This window comes from Chiloscyllium punctatum, chromosome 40, assembly GCF_047496795.1.
Source record: "Chiloscyllium punctatum isolate Juve2018m chromosome 40, sChiPun1.3, whole genome shotgun sequence".
NCBI lineage: Eukaryota > Metazoa > Chordata > Chondrichthyes > Orectolobiformes > Hemiscylliidae > Chiloscyllium > Chiloscyllium punctatum.
Window position 1 is genome coordinate 11,542,783 of NC_092778.1, and position 23,136 is coordinate 11,565,918.

Genomic DNA, 23,136 nt, shown 5'->3' on the forward strand with positions numbered 1-23,136 from the left:
CCAATAGGCCTGTGGAGAGACTGAGTATTACCTGGAGGCGAAGCGGTGTGAAACTAATGAATGGAATCACTATATTTGGAAGGCGATTGACAATCTTAAATCCAACTTCAGCTGTTATTGGCATGTATGAGTGTGAAGCTACATTACAGAGCAGCAGCATTGTTCCTGTAAACGCTCATGCCTACCTGTCCATTATAGGTAATGATTGTGTTTAAAGTGCTGGGGAATGAATTTCCACTCCAGCTCTTGAGATGCAAATATTTAATTCCATCATTAAATGTTTTCAGCCACTTGTGTATGATTTTGATTAATACAAAACTAGTAACCTTTTCAGTAAAGCTTTTTAAATTTACAGAGTGTAAAGAAGATTTCATTTGTCTTGGTCAAACAGATCATTTGCAAACGTTAAAAGATTTTTATTAATTAACATAAGTAAATGCAAAGATCAACTTCATACAGTTTTGGGATGGCTAATGTAATGGATTTTTAAATCTGCATTTACAGTGAGTTTTAAATGTAAAGGCTTTAAAAATCCATGGTTGTTGTGGAATTATGTTAGAGATTCCTCTGTATCCTGCTGGATCCCTCTGCCCATTACAAACATGCTTGTCAGTATAAGGTGTTTTTGGGGATGAGAATAGGATTTGCTGTTTGCAAGTTCCAAAGCAGAAAGCAATCACTGGTTTCTGATATATGATACCAGCATACATCTCTAAGAATCAGTAGTGTGTAGATCAGTTTGCACACTGCAAAAAAAAACAATCAACTTAGTTTTGTTTTACTGTCTACAAAACTGGCTACAAGGATGCCACTTACCTGGTTCTTCAGAGTTGGTAGTTGCCATAGTGGATGGAGAGTGATCTGACTCACCATCATAGGGAACACTTTCAGCAGATCGACAGTCCTAGTGCTACACTTCCCTACCATTAGAATGTAAATTGGAAAGTTTCGCCATGACCTCACAGGTACACCATGGCGGTTGACGAAGTTTTCCATGGAATGCAATCCAGCCAATGCACCCAAAGATGTCTCCAGAATGCATTTTCTGGACTTGCTCCACTACTTTAGCCTTCTACTTGAAAGCTATTCCTTTACTGTGAATTTGCTGGCCTAAATGAAAAACTAGTCAAATACAATATAACATTTAGCATATTTCTGGAATGTTTAAATATTTAAATTAAGGTTTTCTGAAAAACCTACTTCTATATGTACACAGTGTTTAACCCTAAATTTAATTTTTCCTTCACTATCACTTCTCCTGTAGAACCACCATATTTTACCGCAGAACCTGAACGGAGAATTCAGGGTGAAGTAGAAAAAACTGTTGATATTCCATGCCGAGCAATGGGTGAGTATTGAGAGCAAACTTGAGCCTTTTTGTAAGTTTAACTGATTTCTCCAAATAGATAAAAGTGGAATATACTTTTTTGAAGTGTATTTTCATTCTGCATTACTAAAATAGAGCATATACATTGTGTGGTTTTAACTCTTCATTACTTGCAGGTATACCTTTACCTAGTCTGGAGTGGTACAAAGATTCAATCCCAATAATAATGTTGAACAATAGCAGATATAAAGAAATGGTAAGTGGGATTCTGCAGATCCAGAGGCTGGTCCCTGAAGACTCAGGAATATTCCAGTGTTTTGCTAAGAATGAAGCAGGGGATATTCAAACACCTTCATATCTCACTGTTACGAGTAAGTGTTGTGTTATATATGATATTTGTAATTTTTTTGCTTTGGAACTGCTAAGAATCAAATAAGAGATATTCAAACAGCTTTATATCAGACTTCTACCAGTGAACATCGCTACAAATATGAAATTTGAGATTGTGTCTTTGATTTAGGGTGAAATGGAGGAATGAACGGAGGCCATGTGACCTATTCTGAACTCTCCTGATGATAAGCCTCAGTAGTTTGGTTGTTGAAGGTTAAAGAGAGGCCCACTCTGTCATACTGGGAAAAGGTTGTAAAATATTTACATCTGCAAATGATGATCAAAGGAGCTGTGCTGATGACAGATACACTGTCTCCAAGCCTCAAGGAGATGTTAGAATTCAAGTTTTATATACAGATATACTTTAACCTACCTCTTCAGTTCCAAAATAAAATGAAACAAGGCGTGGGGAGGATAGTCTAAAGATTAGTTAAGCAGCATTTCTGTCTCAGTATGTGATTTTGATATTGAAACTGGCTTTGAAATGAGCGTACTCCATGGGAGGCTGTTGTAGGACTGGGTTGTGGCTTTCTCATAAACTTCACAGACAGAGTCAGTCTCCAAGAATTCAAGAGAAAGAGTGCAGAGAGATAGGGAGTAGCAAGCATTTATTGTTCACTTTGCAGGAAGTGGGTGGACGGTTATGTTTGGATGAAAGAGGCCAAGTTCGTGAATGTTTAAACAAACTGGAAGATTAGCTTAGCTTTGGCTGAAGGAGAGAACTTGCAGTTTATCTCTTACTGTGAAATCCAGTCTGTGATTTGGAGTTACCAGGCTGGGAAAGGTAAAGAAATTAAGCAAGCCTTCTGGAGCTAAGAATCGCTACAGACTGGTTCCAGGAGAATGAGTGTTTACTGAAGAGGGCAAAGTAAATCTGTGACAGGGATATTTTCCATCATTGTTAGACTTAAATGGCTGAATGTGTTCTGCAGTTTGGAACCTATGTTGCCTGACAAAATGATGTTTAATTAAATGTCTTAAGTCTTGATATGTGGTCAAATAATTTCACTGGAAGGTGGAGTTTGTTTTTAAAAGATATCAATCTACATGGAATTCATAACAGTATCAATCTACTCTTACTGTAATTGGATGGGAATACGATCCTCTCTCTGGTTGTTAGTTGGAGTAAATTTAGCAACCTTGGAATAAGTATACAGTTAGCTCCAGATAAACACATTCTCAAACTACATATATTATTGTGTGTTCCAAACTGCTTTCCTCTTTATTTTGTTGTATGGAGTTCCTGATTCAGACATAGATCTGAACCACAATATACTGTAACCCTATGTTCACAAGTAAATGTACTTTTAATTGCTTTAGTGTGTGCTCTAAACTTAGAGATATTCCATAAATATTAAGCTTAGCAATAGTTAAAATTACGTCATTCCACATTATTTGTGCAAAATTACATCTGTGAATAGTAAATTAATTTGTTTATCAATAGCAGAGTTAAGTGCTTTAAGTCTCAAGAGATAACTGTGTCATACATAGCATTTCTTTCTATGTATACAAACATCAAAAATACTCCAATCCACTGATGCTACCTTAATCCCTTGCTTGGGGGTAAACACAGCCGGAGCTGGTTAGAGACATCTCTGTATTTTTGGTTTTAGGTTTCTTGTGGTTCAATGGTATCTTCGCTACCTCTGAGCCAAGAGGTGCTGCTGTTGTCTGGCAGACTGGTCTCTACATTGCAGAGGCTGAGCGCCAGCTCTCAGATCGCTCCTCCTATCTCTCTCTCTGTCATGATTCCACCATGGAACAGCAGACCATTGTGTCCACTATGGTTACAAACCTCATTTTATCTGGTGATCTCCCATCCAGTGCCTGCAAGCTCATAATCATCCAACACTGCACAGGTCGCTTCTACCTCTTCCCCAGAATCCACAAACAGGCTGAACAGACCCATTGTTTCTGCCTGCCTCTGCCCCACAGAACTCATCTCTTCCAACCTTGACTTGATTTTTTCTCCCCTTGTTCAGTCTGTTCCCACTTACATCCACAATTCCTCAGACCCTTTACATGAGTTTCAAAATTTCCAGGTCGTAGTCTCTAGCCACCCCTTCTTTACCATGAGTATGCAATCCTTTTCAATGTCCATCCCTCACCAGAATGGTCTCAAGGCTCTCTGCTTCTTCCTGGAACAAAGGCCTGAACTGTCCACCCACCACCATCCCCTTCCGCCTGGCCAACCCTAAACAATTTTTCTATTAACTCCTCTCACTTTCTTCAGGCCAAAGGGTGGCCATGGGTACCCACATGAACCCCGGTTACACTGGTCTCTTTGCGTGTTATGGAGAACATTCCCTATTCCGACTCCCACCCACAACTCTTTGTCCAGTACATCAATGATATCGTCAGTGCTGCTTCCCTCTGTCTTCTGGAATTGGAAATATTTATCAATTTCACTTCCAATTTCAGGCCCACTCTCACCATGACGTGGTCCATCTCTGACTCCTCCCTTCCTTCCCTTGACATATGTTTCCATTTTTGAGGATAGATTGGCCACTAATATCCACTATAAACCTACCGACTCCCACAGTTACCTGGACTATGCATCCTCGCACCATTTCCTGTAAGGACTTTCCATTCTCCCAGTTCCTCTGTCTCTGAAACATCTGTTTCGATGTGCCAACTTCGATAAGAGCACCTCCAAAATGTCCACCTTCTTCCTCAACCTAGGATTCCGCACCACTGTAGCTCACGATGCCCTCAGAGGGTCCAACCCATCTCCTGCATTTCAGCCCTCACCCCCTCTCTTCCCTTACACTACAGAAATAGCATCTCCCTTGTCCACATTGACCGACATCCACATCCAGAGGATCATTAGCTGCCATTTCTGCCACCTCCAGCGGGATGCCACCACTAAACACACATTCTCCTCTCCACCCCTGTCAACCTTCTGCAAGAACCATTCCCTCTGGGACATCCTGGTCTACTCTTTCTTCATTCCCAACCCCTTCCCATCCACAGCCCCATAACACTTTTGCCCTGCAATTGCAGAAGTTGGAACACCAACCTATTTACTTACTCCCTCCTCAGTATCCAAGGGTCCAAACACCTTCCAGATCAATTTGTGCTTTACCTGCACTTCACTCAATCTATTCCACTGCATTCGCTGCTCACAATATGGTCTCCTCAATATTGACTAAACAAAATGTAGACTGGGTGAAGGCTTTGCAGAACATCTGCGTTCTATCCACAAAGAAAACCCCTGAACCCCCACTTGCCTGCCACTTCATTTTCCACTTGGAACTCTATAGCCTTCTGGACTCAATATCAAATTCAATGCTTCCATGCTTTCATCTTCTTCCATGTCCTTAACTCAGCATCCCTAAGCAGGCCAAGTGACCGATGGGCATGCTGTTACACACAATCCATTGTTAGCCACTAGTAATCCCCATTAGTAGCTACTCAATCTCCCAAGCTGATTATCTAAATATTCTTCTGTCTCTTTGAACTCTATCTGCATCTATCGTTTACCCCTTACCCTCTATTTTTGCATAAAAAACAACTTTTCCTAGCTGCCATCAGTTCTGAGGAAGGGTCACTGGACCTGAACTTAACTTTGATTTCTCTCTGTAGGTGCTGCCAAACCTGCTGAACTTTTACATCCATTTCTGTTTTTGTTTCTGAGCCAAGAGGCCTGGTTTCAAGTCACACCTGCTCCAGAGGTGTGCCATAGCATACATGGATGGGTTGATTTAAAAATATCGAGAAAAACTCAACAGGTCTGGCAGCATTTGTGGAAAGAAGGCAAAGTTAATATTTCGGGCATAGTGATCCTTCTGTTCTGAAGATGGTCACTGGACCTGAAATGTTAACTCTGCTTTCTCTCCACAGATGCTGCCAGATCTGCTGACCTTTTCCAGCAAATTCTGTTTTTGTTTCTGATTTCAAGCATTTGCAGTCCTTTGTTTTTTGGTTTGTATTACAGTGTTTAGGTGATCAAAAACTAGGTTTTACCATACTATTGTTTGAGAAAGTATGTATGATTATACCTTGAAGCACTAATTAATTTCTACTTAAGATTGAAGCTGGAGTGGTTAAGGCGGCATTTAGCATATTTGCCTTCATTGCCTTTGAGTATAGGAGTTGAGATGTCATCTTGAGGTTGTGCAGAATATTAGTGAGGCCTGATCTGGAGTACTGTATGCCAATATGGTTGCCCTGTATTTGGAAGGATATGATGAAATAGTTCAGAAAAGATTTACCAGGTTGTTGCTGGGAATGGAGGTTTGAGATTTGAAAATAGACTGGAAAGGATGGGACTTTTTCACTGGAGCTGGCTGAGTGACCTTATTGGGGTTTACAAAATCATGAGAGGCATAGATAGGATGAATGACAAGGATCTTTTCCCCAGGGTGGGAGAGTTCAAATCTAGGGGACATATTTTTAAGGTGAGAGGAGAAAGATTTATAAAGGACATGAGGGGCAACTTTTGTTTTTACACAGAGTGGTTTGTGTGTAAAATGAACTACCAGAGAAGATGATGGATGCAGGTACGGTTACAACATTGAAAAGAAAGAAGTCTGAGGCTGGTACAATTGAGAAGAAGAGCAAATCAAATAGTCAAGGCAGGCAAGAGCAAGGCAGAGAATGAGGTAATATTGATAAATTAAACTGCATTTACTTCAGTGCAAGACCCTACCATTCATCATGAAACTCCTAGCTTGATTTGACTTTCCAAAATGCAACACCTCACACTTATGTACGTTAAGCTCCATTTGCCATTTTTCAGCCCACTTTTCCAGCTGATCAAGAAACTGCTGCGTTTTCTGATAACCTTCTTCACTATCCACAATATTGCCTGTTTTAGTGTCATCTGCAAACTTACTAATCATGCCCTGTACATTCTCATCCAAATCACTGATATAGGTAACAAACAGTAATGGGCCCAGCACCAACCCGAGACACTTCACTAGTCATAGGCCTCCAGTCCAACAAGCATCCTTCCGCTATTACCCTCTGCTTCCTACCATCAAGCCAATTATGTATCCAATTTGCCAGGTCCCCCTGGATTCCATACAATCTAACCTTCCAGAGCAGCCTACCCTGTGGACTATTCCTGGAAAGTTATTTGGCTGGACTGAAGAATATGAAAGGGATAATCACCTTACAGAGATTATATTATCCTCGCCCCAAATAGTAAACGGGCAGTTGAGAAGCAACTGAAGTTTGTGAGGAGATCTTGGATATCTGTAAGAATGATAGAGTTGTAATTTAAGGAGATTTTAACTTTTCCACCATGGACTGGGTCTGCCATAGTGTTAACAACTTGGATGGAGAGGAATTTGTTAAGTGTGTACAAGAAAATGTTCTTATTCAGTATGTGGATGAAGCTACTGGAGAAGGAACAATGCTTGGAAATAAGGCAGAGCAAGTGACTGTGAGTGGGGAAGCACTTTTGGACCAATAACCAGAATTCTATTAGTATTAAATAGTTCTGGAAAAGGATAGACTGGATCTAAATGTTCAAGTTCTAAATTGGAGTAAGCCATTTTATGCAGTATTGGGCAAGAACTTTCAAAAGCTGATTGGGAGAGGCTATACACAGGTTAAGGGATGGTTGGAAAGTGGGAGGTCTTCAAAAATGAGATAACAAAAGTCCAGAGGCATTATGTTCCTATTGGTATGAAGGGCATGGCCAGTAGGTGTAGGGAATGCTGAATGACTAGATAAATTGAGGCTTTGGCCAAGAAAAAGAAGGAGGCATTGTAGGAGGTACAGACAGCTAGAAACGAGTGAATGTTTTGAGGGGTATAAGGGCAGTAGCCGTATACGTAAGAGGGAAATCAGGAGGGCAAAAAGGGGACATGAGACAGCTTTGGTAAATAGGATTAGGGAGAATCCAGTGATTCTACCAACATATTAAAGGCAAAAAGAGTAACTAGGGAGAGAATTGAGCCCCTTATAGATCATCAAGGCCGATGTGTGGAACTGGAGGTGATAGATACGATACTACATGAGTATTTTGCTGTATTACTGTGGAGATGGATATTGAAGCGAGAGAACTGGGAGAAATAAATAATACCTTAAAAAGTGTCCATGTTACAGAGGTGGTGGTGCTGGAGGGCCTAAAACACATAAAGTTGGGTACATCACCAGGACATGATCAGGTGTACCCCAGTACATTGCAGGAAGCCAAGGAGGTGATTGTTGGGCCTCTTGCTGAAATATTTGTCATCGATAGCAATAGCTGAGGTGTCAGACGACATGAGGGTGGTTAATGTGGTGCCATTACTTAAGAGAGGTGGTAAAGAAAAATCAGGCAACTGTCGACTGGTAAGCCTGATGTCATTGGTGGGTAAGTTGTTGGAGGGGATTCTGAGGGACCGGGTTTATATGTTTTGTAAAGGCAAGGACTGATTAGGGTAGTCAGCATGGCTTTGTGCATGCGAAATCGTGTCTCACTAACTTGATTAAGTTTTTTAAAGAAGTAACAAGGAAGGCTGATGAAGGCAGAGCAGTGGAAGTTGCATATATGGACTTCTGTAAGACATTTGACAAGGTTCCACATGTTAGACTGGTTACTAAGGTTAGATCACTTGGAATCCAGGGAGAGCTAGTCATTTGGATGCAAAATTGCCTTGAAGGTAGGAGATAGGGTGGTGGAGGTGGAGGTGTGCTTTTCAGTCTGGAAGCCTGTGACCAGTGGTGTGCTGTAAGGAACATTGCTGGGTCCACAGCGTTTTGTTCTTTATATAAATTATTTGAATGTGAATATTGGAGGAGTGCTTAGCAAGTTTGCAGATGACACCAAAATTGGTGATGTAGTGGACAGTGAAGATGATTATCTCAAAGCACAATAGTACCTTGACCAGATGGACCGATGGGCCAAGGACTGGCACATAGTATTTAATTTAGACACAGTAAAGTGCATTTGCTAAGGCAAATCAGACAGGACTTATGCAGTTAATGGTAGGGTTCGTGGCCGAACAAAAGGACCTTAGGGTGCTTTTTCATTGTTCCTTGAAGGTGGAGTTACAAGTGTACAGGGTAGCAAAGGCAGCATTTGGTACACTTGCCTTTATTGGTCTGCACATTGAGTATAGGAGTCAAGATGTCATGTTGTGGCTGTACAGGACATTGGCTAGGCTACCTTTGGAATACTGCATTCGGTTCTGGTCTCCCTGCTATAGGAAAGATGTTGTTAAGCTTGAGAGTGTGCAGAGAAGGTTTACAAGGACAGTGCCAGGTTGGAGAGTTTGAGCTATAGGGAGAAGCTGAATAAGCTGGGGCTATTTTCCCTGGAGTGTCAGATGCTTAAAAAATCATGTGGGGAATCAACAGGGTAAATAGCCAAGGTCATTAACTCAGCATTGGGGAGCCCAAAACCAGAGGGCAGAGGGTGAAAGGGGAAAGATTTAAGAGGGACTTAAAGAGCAATTTTTCCACAAGAAGGTGGTGCGTGTATGGAATGAGCCATCAAAGAAAATGGTGGAGGCTGGTACAATTACAACATTTAAAAAACATCTGGATGGGCATATGAATAGAAAGGGTTTAGAGGGACCTTGGCCAGTGCTGGCAAATGAGACTAGATTAATTTAAGATATCTGGTTGGCATGGGCGAGTTGCATCAAAGGGTTTGTTTCCATGCAATATTACTCTATGACTCTGTTTAAAAGACATTTGGATAAGATAAACGAAAGGTTTGGAGGGACGTGGACCCAAGTGCAGTCAGATGGGACTATTTTAGTTTAGGAACATGGTCAGTGTGGACTGATTGGATCATAGGATCTGTTTCCATGCTGTATGACTCTATGACTCTTTTTATCTGCTTGTTCTTAATCTACCATGTAATGTACTGAAATTTCTGTAGTTGAATAAGAAGATTATTTTTCCACTTGGTGTATCTGTTGTTTCAGGTTATAACAGTTACAGGATTATAAAAGCAAAAATCTGAAATATCAAAAAAATTCAAGGAAAAAATTAATATTGAATCAATTTACAGGAACAGCTTAAATTTATCTAACACCCATCAAGTAAAAGGTAGAATGATAGGCACACTGGAAAATTGACAAACACCTGATGAAGGAGCGTCGCTCCGAAAACTAGTGTGCTTCCAATTAAACCTGTTGGACTATAACCTGGTGTGTGATTTTTATCTTTGGAAAATTGAAGACATGGTTGAGCAGTGAGTTTCAGAAGGCTTTTCAAGGCATGAAGGAATTGAGTGAGATGGAATAGTTTAGAATGACAATTTTGAAGAACTGGTTTTAGTAACCCTGCATCAATTCAGCCACTTCAACTCACTCCTCATCATTATCAAGAAACAGTTGGAGACATTGGATATTGCAAAGGCAACATACCCCTGACAACATTCCAGCAATTGTGCTGAAGGCTTGTGCTCTAGAACTTGCCATTCCCCGAGCCACGCTGTTTCAGTAGTTATAATGCTGACTTCTATCTGACAGTAGAAAAATTGCTCAGGTATGTCCTGCAAACAAGCAGGACAAATTCAAACCAACCAATTACAGTTCCATCAGTCCACTCTTGAGTATCAGTACAGTGGTGGAAAGTGTCATCAACAGTGCAATCAAGCATCATTTGCTCAATAATAACCTGCTCATTTGGGTTCCACCAGAGTCACTCTGCTCCTGACTTCATTGCAGCCTTGGTTCAAGCATGGACAAAAGAGCTGAATTTCAGAGGTGAGAGTGACAGCCGTTGATACCAAGACTGTGTTTGACCAAGTGTGACTTTGAGAAGCCCTAGCATAGGAATTTCTGCAGTACATCTTGCAGAAAACATTGATTGTGTAACATTATGATGCCAGTGTTATGGAAGCCATAATCTTTAAATATTGGCTGAGTCTTTAAATATTGCCAGAGCACCACGTAGTACATTATAATCATGCTGTCAAAAGCATTCCATGCATGCAACAGAACATAAAGTGTCAGTGGAATTTGACAATAAACAATACCAAATACTGATTTGGCACTACATACATAAAATGGCTACTTCACTCAGTGGCAGTCATGCACAGAGAATCATGTTGATACTAGAAAGAATTAATGCAAATAGTGAAGATGTGAAGTAAAAACAGATAATGCTGTAACTACCCAGCAGGCAATACAGCATCTTGGAAGAAATAGAGTTAATATTTCAATAATGTAAGCTTTCATCAGAATTGAGAAAAGGTTTATGTACGTGAGGGGGGGGGGAGAGGAAACGAGAAGATCAGTGATGGAATGAAGAGTAGGGCAACTTAAAAGGCAAAAATGTTGATGATTCAAAAGCTAAAGAGAACAGTGGTGTGCAAGGTAAAGAATATTTTTAAAAATGGATTGCACTCATCCTGAATACAAAACCAAGGGATCGTGTTGGTGAATATTTGCTGTCATGGCAGTAGCAGTGAGGCAGACATCCTGAGCTGATCAGCTAATACCACCATCTTGTAGCCATATGGAGAAATCAAAGACTAGTTGATTGGTGACAAATGCTACTTAATCAGATACAGCTGTAACCCATGCCTCAAGTGTGCATAGCCACTCATGTACAAAGAACTTCTCTATAACCAGAATATTGTGGAGCAGACCATCAAAAAATGATTCTGTTACTTGGATCATTCAGAGGAAAGCCCTCCAGTTCTGGCTAGAACACATCTCCAAGCATGTAGTAAATTGCTGCATCCTTCACAAGATCAAGATAGGAAAGCCCTTGCCAGCATACTTTTTGTGGTACTTCAAAAGAAGGAGAATGAGGGCATGTATCCATGTCTTCTGTGTTCTGCTGGGCTTTTCAAGCCCATCTGTTTCAGATCCTTCTTCTGAGATCACATCTCCACTGCTTTTCCAACTTTTTCTTCCTTCTGCTGAATCCCATCACAATGTATTCTTGTCTTAAATTTGAAAATGAGACTCCAGAAAAAGACGTCTAAAAGAAGTAACTGAATTCAACAATCCACTTCTGATAATATGTACAAAACAGAACTATTTACTCTGCACATTGCCTTTGTACTTGTCTTGATGGTGCTGTTGCCTAGCCTTGTGCTCATAGGCTTGCTGTCCCACATTAAAAGCTGTGGCTTACATTGGTGGAGAGCCAGGCAGTGCAGATGGCCTGAAATTTAAATTTGAGTAGCTCTGTACCTTGAGGTCTGGTAATGAGGGTGCACTACCTCAGCATGGGCATTAACTGTCTAGGTTGGCTGACTGTAAGTGCAAAATGATCATTAAATTCCTACTCAGATGTTTTCAAGATTAGGAAAACCAAGAATGCTGTTTATATTTCAAGTGATATGTAACAGGTTACTCTCTCATACAGTCAGCTTGGAATGGAAGCTGAATGGAATGGAAGTTTTTTTTGTGATCAAGATAATGCAAATAGATGTAAGATTAAATCATTTCATGTTTAGCTAATTTAAGGTTATTTTTCCTTCCCAAAGTAGAAATTTAAAATATCGTTAATCTCATTTTGGTGATATATTTTTCAGACATTGCACCATCTTTCATTCAAGCTCCATCAGACACTGCAGTGACAGATGGAACAGCAGCAGTTTTACACTGTGAAGTTTCAGGAGCACCAAAACCGCGCATTACATGGAAAACAGGTAAATATAGTAAAACATTATTTTGGGAAAGAATAAAGCATTATGTTTTCATTTTTCCCCGATGACAAATTAGATAACATCAATGTCAAAATTGTTTTTCAATGCACACTGCCAACAACAATCGAGAAAAGTCCTTCTATCTATAGTAGTCAAACTGCCTGCTTCAAAATTTGAACAAATTATTGAACTCTGCAATCCTGTGATGAAAGTTTGTTTTTCAAAACTTAGTCATTTTCCTAAATATAATGATGAAAATATATAATCAGTCTCCAGCCTGACCACCATTTCTCTTCTCAAAAAGATACTTTGTTTTTCAAATGTAAAAGTTTTGACAGATTTAAGAAAGGAACTTTGTGGAAACTTGGCTTGCAAACTGTTCTTCTAATTTAGTCACTAGTTTTTATGAAGCAAAATGTGAAACTTTTGTCAGAATATTTATTGGGTTATGAAAAAATGTTACCTTTCTTTTCCCAATTTCCTGAACTCCCTTTATTTTGTCTGTGTAACATTGCAGTTCATGATTGCTACAAAGGCCAGAGTAGGTAATTTCACTCCTGACTGTTGCCAGTCTCACTTTTGGGCAGGGAGCCACCCTGATGGTTACCCCATCTATTCAACAACTTTCGCATTTAGAAAAATAGCTGAAAAATTGATGGGAAGGGTAATTGAATATACAATGTTCCAATCAAAAGGGTGTTATCTCTTTGTTTCAATCACTTTGCCTAAGAAAAATCAATTGCGGGTATTAAAAATTTGACGTAAGTTTATACAAATTGAAGAACTGCAAGTAATGGGATTTGTTGCATGAAATCCCATTCAGCTCTTACACCTTTGCTCGCTGAGGATATTGGCTCCCAGTAACTGCAACAGTAAAATTACCCTGCTCGTTTGCCTCCACGGACTTGCATTTCAACCCATCCCATATTTTTTTCATCTCCAGCCTTCCAATTCTACAACCTTCAAAGATATTCATGGCCATCTAATTCTAGCCACATGAACATTCCTGATTTTAATTGTTCCACCGTTTGTGGTCATACTTTCAGATGCTAAGGCCAAAGCTCTGGAGTTCCCTCCCAAATCCACTCTGCCTCGCTTTCATTCTTAAACACACTTCATAAAATCTAGCAGTTTAGTCCATCTTTTGATTATTTGCCCTTCTATTTACTAAACTGGCTCAATATCAATTTTTTTGTTGATGTTCCTAAGAAGTGCAAAAGAATGTTTTAATACCTTCAATGCACCATATAAATAAAGATCTGTATGTCCTTATATGTTATGATCTGCCTGTACTGCCTGCAAAAGAAACCTTTTCATTGTATTTAGGTACATGTTGCAACAATAAATCAAATCCGATACAAGTTGTCACCTGTCTTTACAGTCTTTCTCTCGTTTTCATTTCTTTCTATAGTATGTGGATATATTGTCTACATTGCTGCGCAAGTATATTGCTGAGAGTTGTCTGCATTTACTGATTAGCCTCATTTTCGAACAGGCACTAAGATATTGGCAAGTGGTTCAATACAAATTCCACGGTTTGTACTTTTGGAGTCAGGCGGACTGCTGATAAAACCAGCCCATACTGAAGATGCAGCAACATATACCTGCTTTGCAGCAAATTCCAAAGGAACAGTGAATGCATCAGCTGAGCTTACTGTGTGGAGTAAGTATTTTGAAATAAGGGTGAAACTAAAATTGGGGCTAACAAATATGTTTGTTTTTGAAGGGTCTCAAGAGTTTTCTTCATCATGCAGTTCTCCACCACTTTCCCCAAGTAGATATTATGAATAAATCTCGACAGTGATATTTGGCCGGATGGGTAGAAGAGTCATCCTTAATTCAGGCACTCACTCAGTACCCTCACATGCTCATGTTCCAGATTAAAATAACGATCAGGACTGGGAGCACAACCTGCATTCTCTTTGAAAGAGAGGGAACTAACTGAGGGCAGTGGTAGTGTCTCTACTGCCATCAGAGTCCACACGCAGTATTGCACCTGGGGTCATGTTGGTTTACTAATTATTAGATCATCCTTCATGTTGATGTATAATCATTTGTACACCCCAGTCCAACACCGGCACTTCCAAATCATATAATCATTAGATAATCTTTATTAAGGGAATAGTCAACAACTATTTCCTGGTAACAAGCTGATACGTTACACAATCCAACAAGATGTAATATTTATTTGTAATGCAATGTTTATTACACACAAGGTGAGTTCCAAGGCTATGATTTGTTTTATATTTTCTAATCAACTGCTCAGAAATGTTATTACATACTTCTAGATCAGGTGGGAATTAAGTTCTGATTTCCTAGTTCATAGCAGGGACCTTACCACTGGAGGTACTCCCTCCACCCTTCCCAGGCTTTTTCTGACTTACCTAAGGTTTGTTCCATCACACCTGCAGGCAACAGATTGTAACTTGGTGTAAAAGAGAGACATTTCATCTCCGTAAATGAATGCAAATAAAATTGTTCTGTTGACAGCACCTCATTCTGCGTAATCAGAGCAAGGATCATGTCTGTCCACCCCCACCCCCTCACATCCTTTTATGCTTTAAGGATATCAAGGTAAAATAGAAAAGTTAAACTAATTTATTTTCAAAATGAATCACTTTAAAATTGCATTTGAAATATGTTAGAAATAAATCAAAGTGTTGCTTTTGACACAAAAATGCTTAAAAGAAATGGTGAAAGGAAGATGTGACTTGGGTATGAGATTAATTTGCAGCAGGGACCTGTGAAATGGAATAAATCTGTGGAAGCAAATGTAGTTGCTAATAGATTTTTAACACGCTACATGTCAGTAAATTGTCAAAGGAAGTGATTTAGATGCAGCCAACTTTTACAGCCTTCATTCACTTCTGTTGATCGCTTGAAAATTTCATAATATATCTAAAGCTTTAGTCTAGAGTCTAAATCTTGAGTTAATTCCCATTTTAGCACCATTGTGGATAATTGCTTGCCCCATTTACTGCCATTGACGATTACATCTGCAACCCACATTATCGTTTGTGACATTTTCAGAAATTGCTCTGTCCACTTAGCATTTGTGGGCTATTTTTTCTGTAAAACTCATTTAAAAGAGACTTAGTTTCAGAAAGGCTATGACAGAGATCAGTTAAATGTTCAAATCAAACTTGGCACAGCTTCAAAGTAGAAGGAAGTTATACTTTGTAGAAATAACTTCATTTTGCATTGGTAAAAAGCCTTTAGAAACTCCTTGTCAGGATTGTTTAGCTTTTAACTGAAAGGATGACTGATGTAGGAATTGGGAAAGCGGAAAAGGTGAGTGATAACAGAAGTATTTTTGTGATCTTTTCAAAACTTCATTATAAAGAATTACCAGATTTTTATGTTTTTGCCCTTATTCTAATTTTTGTGGGAGAACTTTCTTACACCCTCAATGATGTGAGCAATGACAAATTGGTTAGGAAAATATGGTAAGATCAGAAAAAGGAAATACTCAACATTGAGGAAACAGAACAATTTTGCTGTCAAGGTATTTTGACAGCAAGATGCAAAGGAAGGATGGATGGATAGATTAACATCACATGATACCTATTCTCACTTCGTTGAGAAGCAGCTTGCTTCTAGACGTGGCTCAGAGAAACTGGTCAATGACAATTTCTGACATGAGTGTCAGAATGAGCACCTGCTGACTCTAGCTCGCTGTTTGCCCTCTGGGCCTAAGATTTCGTCAGCAGTCCTAATCACCTCAGGGCATGCTTCATGGGTGACAACCACCTGTATTGCCTGCCCATAGAAATTGCATTGGACATGTATCAGCCTCACCATATTATCAAGGCGCATCTCAACTCACTTAGAATACAAGCGAAAGTGAGGACTGCAGATCCTGGAGATTAGAATCGAGAGTGTGGTGCTGGAAAAGCACAGCGTTTCAGGCAGCATCCGAGAAGCAGAAAAATCGACATTTCGAGCAAAAACATGATGAAGGACTTTTGCCCAAAACATCAATTTTCCTGCTCCTCGGATGCTGCCTGACCTGCTGTGTGTTTCCAGCACCACCCTCTTGACTCACTTCGAATACAGTTCACCATTTCACTGCTGCACTTTAGACCACACTGATAGATTGCATTGTAATGCAAGTTTGCTTTGCACATAGGTGCAGGTTCCAATCTTCTGTCTAGGAGCAGCATGCACTTCTTACTTGTTTTCTTAGCATTCACTCACTTTGCGCCTCCTTGGGGTTTCACAGCATTCCTGCCTTGCCCCTTTGCACATTTCACATCATTGTGAACTTACAGAACAACTGCCTTGCCTTATCTCTTACTGCTGGGATAAAATCTGCAGTTGGTCATGTTTGCCAACAGTAATCAATGAAGGGGGCAGAATGTGTACCTGTACAACACTGTGCTACATCAGAGTCACATCTACATGTGCCAACAGTTTGTGACAAACATGTGCTTCGACTAAATGGCTGAGTTGGAAAAGCTAAGGAGCGCACTACTTTGTCAAGTCAAAAGAGGCTGGTTATTAGTCGAAGTTACTACTACAATAAGTCAAGGACACCACCTGTTATCAGTCCAGATGCTTAACACAGTCAGAAACAAATTTAGAAATTGCTGGAAAATCTCAGCAGATTTGGCGGCTGAAGAGAATGTAGAGTTAACATTTCAGGTCCAATGACCCTTCTTCAGGGAGTGGTGTAGTTGGGAGTGTTGGGCGTAATTATGAGGTTATGTACTTAATATGTATTTAATAAACTTTTTCCTGAGTAATATTTTATTTGAATTTATCAAAACCTTCTAAAGTGTCCAATTTAAATGGAGACTTTAGGGATGTTCCAGACATAGAGGAATTGCCCAGTAAAAAATTTAAAATCATAGATTGTGTTCAGGAAACTTTTCTACGGCAGTATGTGTTTAGCCCTACAGAAAAGTTGCACGATTGAACCTGGTTCTTGGAAATGAGATGCGCCAAGTAGATTGAGTCAGTGGAGAAACATTTAGGAGGTTGTGTTCATTACATCGTAAGGTTTTGGGCTGACAATAGAAAAAGCTAATAGGCAATCCAGAGTAGGAATAGTTTATGCGGGTGGGGGATCGAACCAGTTTCAATAGGGCAAGAATGAACCTGGGTTGGATAGACTGTAGAGGAAAACATTGATGGAGGAAATTGTAGTTGAAAAATAGGCTACCTTCAAAGAAGAAATGGTTTAAGCACAACCAAGGCCTGTTCCCTCAAAAAGGACCAAAATTAACAAACTCAGAGCTCCCAAAAATTAGAAAACATGGTAGTTAATTGAACTCTCATTGTAGCATTGTTAATATTTTCACTCAAGTAGCTTTTGCCTAATGAATATTTTCCTAATGGTATCTAAACTACTTGATGAAGGGTTTATGCCAGAAACATTGGCTGTCCTGCTGCTCAGATGCTGCCTGACCCGATGTGCTTTTCCAGTGCCACACTTTTCGACTCTGACTCTCCAGCATCTACAAGTCCTTCCAAGCTACTTTGGTCAAGTGAAGACCCTGTAATACATTTTCTGTGATCACTTATTGTGGACGAGGTAAAAAATACCATACTCCGACTGGCTGAACACAGTACAATTTTTCAACAAATAACAGGACATCTGTTAATTAATTTCTCCTGAGGAATTGAGTTCATTTGCTATTGGAGTCTTTAAATTTGATTTAAAATCTGTAAAGGGATTAGAAAAGCAAGGAAATGGCTTAAACAACATCAGCTGCTTCTCTTGGCACAAGGAAAGTATTTCCAATCTGCTGCCAATCCTATTTTCTCATAACTAAAGAATCTCATCTTTAATAGCATCAACTGATTTGTCTCCTTTCCCTTGTGATCCTTCTTTAAAAAGATGCTATAGACTTTACCAAGTATTCCAAATCCGACTTAACAAATTATTTATATAGCTTTAGAATTATGTCATTGCATTTATAATTTATGCCCCTTCTAATTAAAAGGATTTTATTTTAAGGATGCTTTATGTTTTATTTTACAAGAAAAGCAAAGTTTGTTTTGGTGCTACCCAGCTCCCCCATCTTCCCATAATAGTCATTTTTTTTATTGTCTTCATGTTTTCATCCTGCAACTGGTTTTATCAACTTACAATAGTAATGTATCAGAGAAAGTTAAATATAATGGTTCTGAAATTCCATGGATGTTCTGCTGCATTCCCACTGGAATTCTGCCAGGAGGTCAGTGAAACCCACGGAAGAACAATATAAATGGATCAAAACAGCATCTATGCCATTTCTGCAGGACTTCTGCCAGTCATCACCTGAAATTGTAGAATCGCACAGCACAGAAAAAAAAGACTTCAGCTCACCATGTCTGAATCGGCTCAGTTTAAGAGAGCTATCTAATTAATCCTACTCTCCTTCTGTTTCCCAATAGTTGTGCAAATGTTTTTCTTTCAAGAATACAGCCAATTTCCTTTTGAAAGTTTTTGTTGAATCGACTCCATTCTTTTTTGACACCCAGGTGCTGATCACACATTGCATTTTCAGAATTCTTATCTATCAATGATTCTTTTATTTTTTTTATCTTAAATACGTGCCTGCTGACTACAGACACTCATGTTTGTGGAAATATTTTCACCACAATTACTCAGAATTTAAAATAAAATACTGCAATGCTGGAACTCTGAAATAAAATCAGAAATGCTGGATGCATACTTAGCAGGTCTGACAATATCTGAGGAGAGAAAATCAAAGGCACAGATTAGAGTCACTTTGGAACTTCGCAAAGTAAATGTTTCTCTCTCCACAGAGACACAAACAGTTATACTTGGCATTTACCCATCAATAATTGAAATTTGCCTTGATAAATCCTTGTTAATTATTTATTTGCACAAGTCAACTTTTCAAGTAATGAAGTAGAAATACTCAGCTATTCTTTCTCCTTAAAAATGCATTTTAATTAGAAAATAAATATAATTATTTTAAACTGAAATTACTTTATTTTAAAAGCCAGGGGCATATATACAAGCTTCCTGTGAGAATAATGAGATTTTGTGACTGTCATTTTACAAAAATTAAGTGCTAACTCTTCTCACTAATTAACACGTTCACGCATCGTGAAAAGTGAGAGAATGTACAGTTGTTGTTGTCTCTCATTGGGTCAGATGGGCTTCTGTTTATATTTAAATTGTTGCAGCTTTCAAAATTAAATTAAAAGAAGTGGATTATCATTTTGCCATTGCAGTACACCTACTGCAACAAAGTAAACTTTAGGGAAAACACAACTTTCTCGCTGGCAACTATCTGATCTGAACTTTGACACGAACATTTTCTTACTAACTTTATGAATACTAATGAGCCTCATTTTTTGCATCAGTAGCACTGTTCTTTCTCCAGGTGTCTGACAATTTCTTTCAACAATCGGATGGTAAATTGATTCTGTATCAATACTTGGTTTATTAGACATATTTGAAAACTGGTGTAATATAAATTAACCATAGTCCAGTACTCTATCTCCTGGCAACCAGCTCAGTATATTTGATTGCAGGTCCTCTGTCTTTTAAATTAATAGATTGTTTAAGGAGCCCTGAAAGTGGATGTTATTATAATCATTAAGGAGTCTATTTGCAAATGATTGCTTAGGATATGTGGTTCAGGCCATTCAACCCAACCAGTCCATGTCTGTGTTTATGCTGTGCTTGAGCCTTCTCTCATCTAAATCTACCATGCCAGCCATCTCCCTTCTCTATCAACTGCTCGTCAAACTTCCCTTTAGATGTATCGTGTCCAATATGATTCAACAGGCCCCTGCCATAATGAGTCCTTCATTTTTGTCACTCTTTGGAGAAAGAATTTCTTCAGAATTCCTCAAGGGATTTCTTGGTGATCATTTTATATTGGTGGCTTCTAGTTATGCTGTTTCCCACAAGAATTTTACCATTGTCCCCTGATACCGCATTCTTTACCCTGTTCCATAGGCTATCCATAGGTTACTTATCAAAGGCTTTTGATAATCCAGATAAATTACATTTCTTCATTATCATTGTCTACTCATTGCTGAATATTTGAGGGGGTAACAATGTACGGCAAGCAAGTATCTCCTTCTGAAATTCATGCTGATTATTCATTATTACATTCCACAATTTCTAGATGTTCTATTTTTCTTTAGTAAAGATTTTTTAGTTTTCCTACACCTGACATAAGCTAACTGGTCTATAATACCTGAAAATGTCTGTCTCTCCTCTTAACTGTAGGGATTTTTTTTCAAGCAGCTTATTGTGTGGACAGTAATGTCTCTTTATCTCTTCCCTAGACTCTTTTAAAATATGTGGTTACAATCTATCAGGCATCTATGTCTCTGAGTTTGTTTAGTTTGTTCAATGCATTCTGTGTTTTTAATCTTAAATGTACTTATTTGTTACTAATCTTGTCATTGGACATGATATCAGACAGTTCAAACTTCCATATACATGCCAAAACAAAGTAATTATTTAACATTTCTACTACTTCTCTTTTAATATCTGTATTATTATCCTGTCAACTCTTAATGGTCCTATTTCTATCAAACCCTTCCTTTTTTTGTTGATGTACCTGTATAATAATTTCATTTGTTTGGTTTCCTGTACAATTTAATTTCATCATTCCTCTATGCCTTTCTAATTGTTTTTTTTATGACTCTACTAATCTCTTTGTATTGTCTCTTATCATGTATTCCTCTGCAGCCCATGTAGCAAATGCATGATGCCTTTTTCCTAAACCACAAACGTTTCTTGATGTCTTTAGTTATCCATGGAGTCTCATTTGTGCTTAGCTTGTTTTTTTCCCTGCAGCAGAATATAGTTACATTGAATTCTGTACAATAATGTTTTATATGTTATCCATCATTGTTATATGTTGTTTGCCATTACAATTCCCATTTACTCTTTGCAAATTTGATTCTAAGCATCTCAAAATCAGCTTTTCTCCAATCAGTTAAAGTTAGTTTTTATCATATTTATGTCTTTTTTCTATTATCATCTTGAAGTATGATGTTTCATGGTTACTATTACTTTGATGTTCCCTACTTTAACTTATTTTATCTGCTCTTGTTCGTTCCTCATTACTAGATCCAAGGGGAAAATTCCCTGTTCATAGAATCCCTACAGTGTGGAAACAGGCCATGTAGTCCAATAAGTCCACATCAACCTAAGAGTAACCCACCCAACAAGTCCACACCAACCCCCTGCCCCCCGCCCAAAGAGTAACCCACCCAGACCTATTCCTCAACCCTATTACTCTACATTTAACCCTGACTAATGCACCTAACCTACACATCCCTGAACACTATGAGCAAGTTAGCATGGCTAGTTCACCTAACCTGCACATTTTTGGTTTGTGGGAGTAAACCGGTACACCCGGAGGAGACCCATGAAGACATGGGGAGAATGTGCAACCTCTGCATAGACAGTCTCTTGATGTTGTGGTTCTGTTCACCGAACTGGGAATTTATGTTGCAGACGTTTCGTCCCCTGTCTAGGTGACATCCTCAGTGCTTGGGACCTTCCTGTGAAGCGCTTCTGTGATGTTTCCTCCGGCATTTATAGTGGTTTGTCTCTGCCGCTTCTAGTTGTCAGTTTCAGCTGTCCGCTGCAGCGGCCGGTATGTTGGATTCAGGCCGATGTGTTTGTTGATTGAATCTGTGGATGAGTGCCATGCCTGTAGGAATTCCCTGGCTGTTCTCTGTTTGGTTTGTCCTATAATAGTAGTGTTGTCCCAGTCGAACTCATGTTGCTTGTCATCTGCGTGTGTGGCTACTATAAGGATAGCTGGTCATGTCATTTCGTGGCTAGTTGGTGTTCATGGATATGGATCGTTAGCTGTCTTCCTGTTTGTCCTATGTAGTGTTTTGTGCAGTCCTTGCATGGGATTTTGTACACTACGTTGATTTTGCTCATGCTGGGTATCGGGTCCTTTGTCCTCGTGAGATCTTGGCTGAGAGTGGCTGTTGGTTTGTGTGCTGTTATGAGTCCTAATGGTTGTAGTAGTCTGGCTGTCAGTTCAGAAATGTTCTTGATGTATGGTAACATGGCTAGTCCTTTGGGTTGTGGCATGACCTCATTCCGTTGTCTTTCCCTTCAGCGTCTGTTGATGAAATTGCGGGGATGACAAGCAACATGAATTCGACTGGGACAGCACTACCATTATAGGGCAAGCCAAACAGAGAACAGCCAGGGAATATTCCTAGAGACATGACACTCATCCACAGATTCAATCAACAAACACATCGACCTGGACCCAATATACCGGCCACTACAGCGGACAGCTGGAACTGACAACCGGAAGCGGCAGAGACAGGCCACCATAAATGCCGGAGGAAACAGCACAGAAGCGCTTCACAGGAGGCTCCCAAGCACTGAGGATGTCACCTAAACAGGGGACGAAACATTTGCAACACAAATTCCCAGCTCGGTGAACAGAATCACAACAACCAGCACCCGAGCTACAAATCTTCTCCCAAACTTTGAATTCTGGGCTTTCTCTACCACCTAAACAAGGCCATACCTAAGCAAAGCCATCCCCAAACAAGAGGAAGAACAATTCATCCTCTCCCTCAGGAGCCTACAACCACATGCCATCAATATTGAATTCACCGATTTCCAAATCTCCCACCCCCATCCTCAATCCAACCCTCCGACTCGGCATCACCCTCTTGACCTGACATACCTTTCCATCTTCTTCCCACCTATCCACTTCACCTTCCCACTGACCTATTGCAATCACCTCCTACCTACATCCACTTATCACCATTCCATCTACCTTTCCCCCAGCCACACCGTCTTCCCCTATTTATTTCTTAGCCCCATTCCCCCTCCCCAGTCCTGATGAAATGTCCTGCATGAAATGGCACTATCTCCTAGTCAACAGATGGAAGGCTGATTTGT

At 39.5% G+C, this 23,136-nt stretch overlaps 1 protein-coding gene across 3 annotated transcripts in view; it reads left to right on the top strand.

Moving 5' to 3' along the window:
• Positions 1–23,136, top strand: part of sdk1a (sidekick cell adhesion molecule 1a) — a 903,166-nt gene that overhangs the window by 597,228 nt on the left and 282,802 nt on the right. For all 3 annotated transcript variants that reach the window (XM_072559294.1, XM_072559292.1, XM_072559293.1), the window contains 5 exons: positions 8–198; positions 1,265–1,348; positions 1,504–1,698; positions 12,156–12,272; positions 13,765–13,932. In XM_072559294.1, the coding sequence (XP_072415395.1) occupies positions 8–198; positions 1,265–1,348; positions 1,504–1,698; positions 12,156–12,272; positions 13,765–13,932 (755 nt within the window). The remainder of the gene's footprint in view (positions 1–7; positions 199–1,264; positions 1,349–1,503; positions 1,699–12,155; positions 12,273–13,764; positions 13,933–23,136) is intronic.